At 39.4% G+C, this 11,360-nt stretch overlaps 1 protein-coding gene across 1 annotated transcript; it reads left to right on the top strand.

The window, feature by feature from the left end:
• Nucleotides 1-923: 923 nt before the first annotated feature.
• hspa9 (heat shock protein 9) lies at nt 924-9,610 on the top strand. Its single transcript, XM_049754527.2, has 16 exons — nt 924-1,223; nt 2,155-2,213; nt 2,477-2,564; nt 3,320-3,501; nt 3,573-3,697; nt 3,794-3,867; nt 4,239-4,345; nt 4,596-4,758; nt 4,840-4,932; nt 5,610-5,819; nt 5,905-6,132; nt 6,234-6,456; nt 6,746-6,840; nt 7,207-7,299; nt 7,880-8,020; nt 8,612-9,610. The coding sequence occupies exons 1-16, from the start codon at nt 1,143-1,145 to the stop codon at nt 8,699-8,701; spliced, it is 2,052 nt and encodes a 683-aa protein (XP_049610484.1). The 5' UTR covers nt 924-1,142; the 3' UTR covers nt 8,702-9,610.
• The last annotated feature ends 1,750 nt before the right edge of the window (nt 9,611-11,360 follow it).

The raw sequence follows: 11,360 nt of genomic DNA on the forward strand, positions 1-11,360 counted from the left end.
CTAATTTAACATGATGAAAAAAGCCATATTTAATATGAGATACTAAGAGTAACAAAGAGTCCGTTGTTAAAAGTCAAGCCAAAACCTTTGGAGACTCACACCATAGAAAAGATGGTCTAAATCTTCAGTTTCCTTTTCACAAAAAACACCGTTCCCTCCATCCATTTTAAATTTCGCCTTCAAATTTTTTTTAGTTGGGTAAATATAATTGATCATTTTAAATTGAAGTTCCTTTGTTTTTGCTGGGACCGGAAATTTCAAATATTTGCATCTAATCACTCTTATGCATTCTAAGCTAAAGTCTTTCGAAATATAACCACGTTCGGAAACGGAAAAACTCAATCGAGCAATTATTATTATTCCAAATCTACAAATCATATTGGCATAGTACATTGTTAACAGTGTTATACTACGTTCATAAAACTGGCGCCTGAAAAGCGACCTTATTCAACTTGGATTTTTACCAATGCTATCTGATCACAAAGAAATTATAACAAATGATACATTGTATTAGTCTATCTCACTCGTTTTTGAACATGGTTCATGTTATTGAATTTCCTGTGGATGATCAATGACTCTGGAAAAAAAAGTATAAAAGTATAATTATTGATGTAATACCAGGGAAACCAATACCAAATTACTGATGATCACGTGACACTGTCGATGTCGACGGCACCGTTACATCATGACCTTCACATGCCAACAAACATAGTTGCCCGATACTAATCGCGATTATAAAATCCTCCAAAAATATAACAAATGTTGTTTTTATAAATTATAATATTAATAAAATATTCTAAATGTATGTATCGCTCATAGTCAATTAAATTACTTTTTTTCTTAAAGGGTATAGTATTTCTTAATTGTACAATATATTCAGGCATTAAATCTTGCTCCTGCTTAGGGGTCCTTCAGCCTTGCATGGTGTAACATGTGTTGGATAATTCCAGAAGGTGCGACGCAGTTCTAAGGCCTTTCTACTGACTCCCTGCCGGTAGCTTGACTGCATATCGCAACTAGCATTGATCAGGACGTGACTCTTGAGAATCTCCAAGGCAGCGTTTATTAAAATATTCGCCAATATTATCTACTGTCAAACGGTTTAAGTCGTTTTATTTCAGTTGGTTAGCCGAGCTGTCAAAATGTTGAGCATTGCCAGAAGCGTTTCAAGGACTCTGCCGACAAGAAACTGCGCACGAAATGTGTCGTCTTTGCTAACAAAAGTAAGTTGCTCATACACGTAAACGACATTAATAGACATCCTCTTCTCCGTTAATTGCGGCTTTTGCAGGGCCACTGCGAGGTTTAATATGTTAGCAGCTAGCTTGAGGCTAGCTTTTACTTGTGACTTTTTAAACTCCATTTCTCGTATGGTTGTTAGGTGAAATGCAGCATATTGGAATCTTTCTGACTTTCATTCATTTGTAGCATTGGTTTAATTCTTGCTTGTTTTTGAGTAAACGCATTTCTCCAATGTTAGCCTGAGTAAGACATTTCGGCTGTTGCGTAGTTTGATCATGTAACCTATAATCGTCGAAAATATCTATTATGTTATATTGTTTGATGCTTGCAGTCTTTAGTAGTTACATTTAGCCAATTCAATTTGTCTGTCTGTCTGTCTGTGGCGGATGTGTGACTGGTTGACCTTCAAATTGATGCCCTCCTGCTACAATTTTGCTCCAAAGCTCACTAATGAGGAGTTTCTCAAGCATTGTAGGTCCAGAGACATTTAACAGGGAGAAATTTCCCAAGACGGAGGGTACTGATGCCAACATAACTACCTGTATATTTTTATGTGTTAAATAAGAAGGAACAACCAAATTCAATTGAAATAAAATCAGCGTTTCAGTACATGAGGTGCACTGTTACCCCTAACATAGCTGTGAACAGAGAGCAATTAAAAGACTTGATCACTGTATTTATCATCTGTTCTCACCACTCCAGGAATCTGTTTTTATATTAAAATAAGCGATTAGTAGGTTTGATTCTATCCTGGAAACAGACAACATAAGTGGAATTGTTTACTCATTTGACCTGAATTATGTGCTTCCCAGCAGCTGTTATGGAATGAAAAATGTCCATATTTGAGTATTTTCTTGGTCCAAACTCTTGGCTTTTTAAGCTACTATAGTACATTGTGATATCACCCCACAGGCTCATTGGAGCGGCTTCCAATCTGATGTGCTCAGAACCCTGTCCAGAAGAGACTATGCGTAAGTGTATTTAAATTTTTTATAATGACTCTGGACATAAATGTCATTACAAATTTAATCAATAAGTATGATGTATACATAAATAGAACTGTTTCAAAAAATTATTGATAGTCTTTGTTGCCTTCTTTTGACAATTGTTGGATTGTTTTAATTTGTATTTTGCGTAAGAGGTAAAGGTAAATGTTAGATATAGCGATAAATTGGAGGAAAATATATTTTCATTGCAAAAAAAAAGTGTCTTATGGTCAAAAGTTGTCTTGCAGGTCAGAAGCCATCAAGGGGGCAGTCATTGGAATTGACCTGGGCACCACCAACTCGTGTGTTGCAGTCATGGAGGGTAAACAAGCAAAGGTGATACCAAATATGTCGAATTCGTTGTTATATGGATGTAATCCAGTTTGCGGAATGTACTTTAGCGCATTTATTTTCAACATTGTAGGTTGTCAAAATGTTTCTGTTTGATCATGCTGTATAATCACGGGTCATCAACTCTGGTCCTCAAGAGCTCCGATCCACAGTGGCTTCAATGTAGCCATCGTCCAAAACACCCGATTCAAACAATGCGCTCATAAGCAGGCTCTGTAAAAGGCTTGACGGTCCTGATCATTTCAATCAGGGGTGTTGTAGGAGGGACACACCTAAAACACTGTGGGATAGGCATCCCGAAGGACTGGAGTTGGTGGACCCCTGCAGTACATCTTAAACAACTAAGTTTGCCGTAATTCTGTACAAACGATTAACCAACCTTTTGTAACTATTATTTATTTTCATGAGGTTACAGGTGATCAATCTTAATAATTTACCTTTTAGGGGCAAAACATTGCAAGTGACTGCTTATGACTTTCTTTTTCGAACGTAACGTCACGTACGTTGCAGGCTAGCAAACTTGTTGTTTATTGTAGATCTGCTTCCAATAAAAAGTGCCTTGAGATAACTTGATACGACTCATCAGCGTCGCTTTCCCAAACCTTGCTGAAGAAACTGAGTATTTAAATCAGGGGGGTAGTACAAATACACCTAAAATAGGCTGGATAGGGGCTTTTGAGGACAGGACTTGGGCATCTAGGATGTACATGAAACCTATTGGGTATGTTATTTCTTCACAGGTGTTGGAGAATGCGGAGGGAGCCAGGACAACTCCTTCAGTCATTGCATTTACCGCCGAGGGGGAGCGCCTCGTCGGCATGCCTGCTAAACGGCAGGCTGTCACCAATCCTCAGAATACGTTGTACGCCACAAAGAGACTGATTGGCCGCCGCTTTGATGACCCTGAAGTCCAGAAGGACATGTAAGGATGCGCTAATGTGGGATGATCAAAAAATCTTTTAGCTAATGTAATTGTGGTTTATCCATCAACAGGAAAAATGTCTCCTACAAGATTGTGCGTGCTTCTAATGGTGATGCTTGGGTGGAGGCTCATGGAAAAATGTACTCCCCCAGTCAGGCTGGGGCCTTCGTTCTGATGAAGATGAAGGAGACGGCAGGTAATGTGACTCTTTTTCCCCTCGGGTTTGTTGTACACAAACAGTCAACAGACACATTTTGATCTGGTGCTGTTTTGTTGATTTGCTGTGTTGCAGAGAACTACCTGGGAACTAAAGTGAAGAATGCTGTGATCACAGTACCGGCTTACTTCAATGACTCTCAAAGACAGGTAAAGCACACACAGTTAGATTGTTACTGTTGCACATAAGCATAAAATTGGACTGTCGTTCCCTTGCTGAATAATTTAATTTTTTTTCTTCATACTGAGTTACTACTTTTTTTGTAATCTGCTGATACCGAGGCCTGATCCCATACATGCATGCATTAATAACAAGAGTGCATACTCATTTCGATTGTCCTAATTTTATTTATATCAATAAAGACCCCCGACTACTTTTCAGTGTCTTTTCACATTTGCCATTCTCATCCCTGCGAGTTCTCCGCTATAAAATCTGAGAAATAAATGATTGGACGATTAGAATTATTTCATCCTTGTCCCACCCACCATTGCCACTAATTGCTGTGTTAATGTGCATTTAGGCTACCAAGGATGCTGGCCAAATTGCTGGTTTGAACGTTCTGCGTGTCATCAATGAGCCCACAGCGGCCGCACTGGCCTACGGCTTGGACAAAACCCAGGACAAGATGTGAGTCGTAGTGCGTCACTTGTGAAAGTCAATCACAAATGAAACTGTTCAGTAGTATGGACTGGGTTAATAAGCATATTCTAAATCAGTAATTGCCCAAAAAGAAAGAACACATTTGGATTGTCATCATTTAACCATATCATGTGTGACCTGAAGTTGGAATGGGATAATTTGGCCCCTAATTTGTTTTGAGTGGTACAATGCCGCCTTGTGCTCTAATCTCCGTAAAACTCGCTTGTCTGTTTTCCAGTATTGCTGTATATGATCTTGGAGGAGGTACGTTTGATATCTCCATCTTGGAGATTCAGAAGGGAGTCTTTGAGGTGAAGTCCACCAACGGCGATACCATCCTTGGAGGAGAGGACTTTGACCTGCCCCTACTCAAACACATTGTCAAGGAATTCAAGAGAGAGGTAATAAATGGGAGACCACCTCTATAGCTGCCTCATGGGTGGGAATTCTCTGTTCATTTACATATTGTTTTGCCACCTCAGTCTGGTGTGGATCTGACAAAAGACAACATGGCCCTCCAGAGAGTCAGAGAGGCTGCCGAGAAGGCCAAATGTGAGCTGTCGTCTTCACTGCAGGTACATATGCGTGTCACCTGAGGGATTGACTGCTGTCCAAGCAGGGTTTTCACAGGGTCTTAAAATGTCTGATGATTCGAAATCCGAACTTTACTCTCAGTTGTCTTTGAATATCCATGATTTTACCTTCCAAGTCTTAAATTCAATTTAGTCTTCTATTGTCAAGCAACCCTAACCCTAATTCCAGAAGGAAGTATTGCTTTTAACCAGATCAGTCGGTGACAAGACAAGAGGATAGATTAAAAAGCAGTGTGAAGGTGAATGAAATGAGCTGCAAAATATCAAATGAGAAGTTTTAATGCAAGCTTTGCTGTCGTATTTTTTTTTTTTTTTTTGGAGCATTCTCAAAGTCATAAACAAGCTGCTGCAGAAGACATGCATTGAAAAAGGGCTGGCATGGAGACTGATTAGCACATCCATTTCACACTTATGCAGTTGTGGGTTCAAATAATGGGGTGTGGCTTTCTTGTGTGGACTTTACATGTTCACATTATGTCTGTGTGGATTTTCCCCAGCCCCCCTTCCCACACACGTATTCCTAAAACATGCATGCTGTTTTAACTAAATGGTCTGTAAGTGTGTCTGGTTTGTCTTAATGTGCTCTGCGATTGGCTGGTGACTGGTCCAGCGTATGTACCCCGCTCTTGCTGCTCAGTAATGTGATTGTTTTCTTGTAGACTGACATCAATCTCCCCTACTTAACCATGGATGCATCCGGCCCCAAACATCTCAATATGAAGGTGACTCGTGCTCAGTTTGAAGGCCTCGTAGCCGATTTGATCCGTCGCACAGTCGCTCCCTGTCAGAAGGCCTTGCAAGATGCAGAGGTCTCCAAGGGTGACATTGGAGAGGTGCTACTGGTTGGAGGCATGTCACGCATGCCCAAGGTATACAGCAGTTTGTTCTCTGGACTTAAAGATGTCTGATCAATAGCTGTGCACATAAATGTAATGCACATTCGCCACCTTTTAGGTACAACAGACTGTTCAAGACCTGTTCGGCCGCGCACCCAGCAAGTCTGTGAACCCAGATGAGGCTGTTGCCATAGGAGCAGCCATTCAGGGCGGCGTTCTCGCAGGAGACGTCACCGATGTCCTGCTTTTGGATGTGACGCCACTCTCGCTGGGAATTGAGACTCTGGGTGGGGTTTTCACCAAACTTATTAACAGGAACACAACCATTCCCACCAAGAAGAGCCAGGTACAGACATGTGGCAGGACTACAAGGACACATTCTGATCCTACTCTGCTAATCTTGCAAAAATATCGCTGCAATGCTGCTTTCTTCCTGCTCTCGCTCAGGTTTTCTCCACAGCAGCAGATGGCCAAACTCAAGTAGAGATCAAAGTGTGTCAGGGTGAGAGAGAGATGGCAGCAGACAACAAGGTCCTGGGACAGTTTACCTTGGTGGGACTCCCCCCTGCCCCTCGTGGTGTTCCCCAAATTGAGGTTACCTTTGACATCGACGCCAATGGCATTGTCCATGTGTCCGCCAAGGACAAAGGGACAGGCCGGGAACAGCAGAGTGAGTTTTTTTACCCTCGTTGCAAGTGAAGTCAGTTCAATCTATACTAGATCCATTGCGTATCAACACAAAATAACCACTGGAATTGTGAAGATGCCTATCATTCTGGTATTATACCGGTATTACATCTTTCAATGACTTGACCACAGTAAACATATTTATTTGCAGTAATTGATCAATGTCCACTCCAACTTTGAGCCAAGGGCCCATCCCTGTACAACTACTATTACAGTTAAGTGTTTGATTATTTTTTTTGTTAAATTTGTGTTACTTCTTCATTTGCCCGCAGTTGTTATCCAGTCATCAGGAGGTCTCAGTAAAGATGACATTGAGAACATGGTGAGAAACGCTGAGAAGTATGCTGAGGAGGACAGGCGGAGAAAGGTGAGGGCCTGATGTTCAAGATGTAGATACCTGAGGGATGTATTTAGCTTGAGTGACCAGAGGTCATCACAAGCTGCATTTTGGGAAGTTATATAACGTTCTGTCGTTTCATTTTGAAGATTCTTTTTGTTGTGCTGAATTTTTAACGCATGTTCTACAAATGACCACATAAATTAAACATTTTCCGAGGTGGTTGCTGCAAACAGCAGCATCGGTAGTCGTAATCGTTTAAACTACAAGAATTCAAAATGAATGTTATGTCACTACTTTCTCACATTCATCCAAGAATTTGCAATGTAGCGTTTTTACTTCTGATTGAATCGTATTTGACTGTTCTTTCTGACCCTATGCCATTGTGTCAACCAGGAGCGTGTGGAGGCTGTAAATATGGCGGAAGGCATTGTTCATGATACAGAATCAAAGATGGAGGAATTCAAGGACCAGCTTCCTGCTGATGAGGTAAATTATATTTTTAGTTGGTGTGACTTGCAAATATATATATTTTGTAAACATAGCTCACAACCTCCATCATTTATAATCTGTGAATAATTTTCTCTGTCATCAAGAAACTGGAATGAAAAGAAATAGTTTTCTTCTGGTGCAATTGGACAGGGTGGCAAATGATACTCTCATGCACAGGCTCATGCTTGGGCATTCAATTTGACACAGCAAAAAATGAAGTCATACATGAATGAATATAATTATCACAACATAAAATATAATAACGCATGCTTAAAGGTCTCAAGTTTGGCGATTACTTGAACGTTGTGACGTCCAAAAGCGGTTCAATGCTGCCATCTACTGGTCTTTTGTTTTCTGTACTACTTTTTCATTGTGTCCATAATTCAAAGTTATTTGTATACTAAACTACCTAGAATAAGATACAAAAGTGAACAAGGTAAAGTAAAAGTGGTGTTGTATTACAAAGAGAAGAGGAACATATTCGGGGATATGGAAGTGTGTAGTATGTGCAGGGACACAGTCTGGCCGTTGGGGAATAAACTTGAAGTACAACTTTAGTAATTCTTCCTTCTCACAGTGCACCAAGCTGAAGGAGGAGATCACCAAGGTACGAGATCTTCTCACCAACAAGGACTCAGAAACGGGGGAGAACATCAAGCAGGCGGCCAGCAACCTACAACAGGCGTCACTCAAGCTCTTCGAAATGGCCTACAAGAAGGTGTGTACATTGATGTAGTATATGTAATCATTGCAAATTCATTTCATAAGATTTCCCTTAAGACCAAAGAGCTTTCAACTAAGCTTGTACAATAACTCTCACACTTTGCCAAAAAATAATACAAAGTCCAACACGTGGTTTAAATGTCTCAAGTATGTTTATTAAATAGCTTCTGTTTTTAACATGTTCAAGATTTTTTTTTTCTTTTTATCGTTGAAAATCCTTTGTTTTAGGATTCTAGTAAGTATGGGGAGTTGTTTTTAAAAAGTTCAATAAAAATGTAAATGGATCCCTAATGCTTTCAACAATAGTTGGACAAAATTTCAGTATAACTAAAGTTTTAATGTTTCACCTGGTTTTCGTTTTAATTTCAGAGACTGTAGTGCAGCAGTCATCAGCGCTCTTTCTGTTGTTTGTCAAATAGTACACTCGTGCCAAATTTGATAGAAAAGCGCTTACATGGAGCCGATGATAACAGCGTGTTATAACCGGCCAACCCCACCAGTAAACGTTCTGTAAATTAATCGTTACAGCCAGATTTTAACACATGATTTTGTGCGTTTTTGTGCACTTTGGCTCTTTTTCCTCCAGATGGCATCAGAGCGCGACAGCAACAGCAGCGGCGACGGCAGCAGCAGCAGCAGCAGCTCAGAGGGTGAGAAGAAAGAGGGCCAGCAGTAGACTTTTGACAATTGCACTGTGTGTTTGTTGTCATAAAATTTGACAACAGGACTGTTGGGGAGGGGAAGGAATTGCAGGGCCGTTGTGGATGTGTGAATGTTGTGAAACATGATTATGTATGTATGTATGGATGCATGTATGTGTGTGGGTTAATATCCGAGATCAGTCGTATGCAGCCGTTCAACTGAAGTTTGGCCGGGTGGATCACAATTGCATTGCTGTCTTTTGCAGTAAAATAAAAAAAATAATCAGTCCTGGGACTGATTGAACTAAGTGTGATTTGTAACTCGTAAGACAAAGACAAAGCTGAGCTTCAAGTTGCGGTCCCTTCTTGAAATGTGGTTATGGATCCTACTGCATTTGTCCAGCAGAGGAAAACGTGTATCTGCATCTTAAGAGATCCCTATCCATCTAGTTTATAATTAGTGGTTGTACTCTTTAGCTGAAGGCAAAAGAATGATGAGGTGCACCCGGAACTAAGTGCCAGCATATAGCAGGGCCCCTGGAATGTAAACAAGGAAGCAATCATTCACACCAATGGACAAGACTGTTCAGCTATATTTAATGGAGCACTTGAACTGCAGCGGTTACAAAAGCCCACAGTTAACAATATGAAGCTTTAGAAAAGCGTTGATTTGAGTTAGGGCTTCATGTGAGAGGTATTCCCGCAAGCAGGTGATGTGAGAACTCAAGGTCAACCTCAAGATCAAGGGGAAAGTCTGAATTGTCCATTGCATAGAGCCAATCCAACCTAACAAGTATGCTTTTGAATCCTGTGATATTTGTTGCGTCAAATAAGTTGTTTCCTCATGGGTTAAATGTATGTTTTTCAATTTGTTTATTTTGTATTTGTTTCTCTCATTTGATAAATGGTTGAATATTAGTAAAATAAAATACACATACATTTAATGTTTTATTTGAATGATGATTTCTGATTCTGACTACATTTTTAGATTGGTAAACTATTTATGTAAAAGTTACATTTGTAGTTTATTTCATTCAATGAATAGATTAAATTCGTTAATTCAATTATATAGCTTAACACTTAAAATAACAGTTAATTACAATGTCAAACTAGAATTGCTCCAGTTCATCTAAATAAATTATTTTCCAAAATAATGTGAACATTATATTAATAAACCTTTAGACTTCTTTTTTTTTAATTTGATGGTTTTTATTACTGGATGTCAACAAACCTAATAAACGCTGAAATATTGTGTTATTAAAATACACTATTTTTAAACCTCATTTTCAAATGACCTCACCCATCTACATTCAAAACATCCATTGTAGCCCTTGAGCACTACATTTACTTTCCTCAGATGCCTTAATGCGCCCAAATGTGAATTAGCTGCTTCTGCAGAGGAAGTCTTTCTCTTGGTAGATTGCTAATCGAATGTTAATGTTTTTGTAAAAAAAAATTGGGGTCAACAAATTGACGACACAGACGTAAATGAAACTGAGCTATGTTAAATATTAAATGAATCAATTGTTAAATGTCAGTGATACTAAAGAATAAACTCTGAGGTCCATTCATGGCTCATTTCATTTTAAAATGCTTCAAAACATGCTTCTGTGATGCCAGATCCTATAAATCAGGGTTTATCACCGGTCCAAGAGAGCCGTTGTCCTGACTGTTATGGAAGTTTTCTCTCCTCAGCACACCTGATTTAACTGATCCTCTCATCCGCAAGCTCCGTAGAAACGTGATAATGCCGATCATTTAAATCCGGTGTACTAAGAAGGGGAAACCTCTAAAACCAGAAATACAGCAGGTTTACTGGACCGAAGTTGCCTAGCCCTGACCTAAATGAAAATGTTTATTCATTTAACATACTGCAATATAAAATGTGGTGTCAAGTTATGTTCATCAAAAAGTAATTGAAGGTTCTGCATTCAACATTAACTCCTGTGTCAGTAATTGTCTTCACTCCATTGCTGCATCAATGTTACTTTTTTCTTGTCATTATTTTCTATGGAATATACAGTACATCCCTGCATATTAGCAGTCTGGCACCCACAGATTCTTATATTTGCAGGAATTTTCAAATTTTGTTTGAATATTTTGTTTACCTTGGGGATGTTGTTTTTCTGGGACTCCCCAGCACCTTTTTTTTTTTTTAAATCACCAGTTCTTCAGAAAATTTATATTGTATATTTCGCATTGTTTTTTGAATAATGTTTTAATTCCCGGAATACATTTACCTGGTCATCAATCTGCAAGGGAATAGCAAATACTGTAATTTCCGGACTATAAGCCGCACCGGACTATAAGCCGCACCAGCTAAAATTCAGGGATATTTTAGTTTTTTTCTTACATAAGCCGCACCGGACTATAAGCCGCACATGCACATGAGTTTTTTACAAAGAAAGGCAGTACACAGAAAGCCGTAAAAATCCATAAATACGCCTCGCCGCCATTTAAGCCTCAGGGTTCAAAGTAACCTTCTGAATAAAATACATTAAAAGTTCACATTCATTACAACTTGTTTTTGGTGAGCAAAATGTCAGAAGAATTGAATTTAAATGCTGATTGATTGGGTTTTAATACAATGCAGATGGTCCAAACAGCGCCACTGCTTTGTGTAATCTCTAAGAGAAAGGGTTTAGAGCCCTTTGACGCAGGTCACCTAGCGTGCATTCCTACTAAAGCTCATAA

This window comes from Syngnathus scovelli, chromosome 1 (assembly GCF_024217435.2).
Source record: "Syngnathus scovelli strain Florida chromosome 1, RoL_Ssco_1.2, whole genome shotgun sequence".
Lineage (NCBI taxonomy): Eukaryota > Metazoa > Chordata > Actinopteri > Syngnathiformes > Syngnathidae > Syngnathus > Syngnathus scovelli.

Excerpts from the sequence above, each read along its gene's own strand:
- hspa9 (XM_049754527.2), top strand. The coding sequence starts at position 1,143 with ATGTTGAGCATTGCCAGAAGCGTTTCAAGGACTCTGCCGACAAGAAAC. Across the intron at positions 3,502-3,572 it reads CCTGAAGTCCAGAAGGACAT|GAAAAATGTCTCCTACAAGA; the intron begins GTAAGGATGCGC and ends ATCCATCAACAG. Across the intron at positions 3,868-4,238 it reads TCAATGACTCTCAAAGACAG|GCTACCAAGGATGCTGGCCA; the intron begins GTAAAGCACACA and ends ATGTGCATTTAG.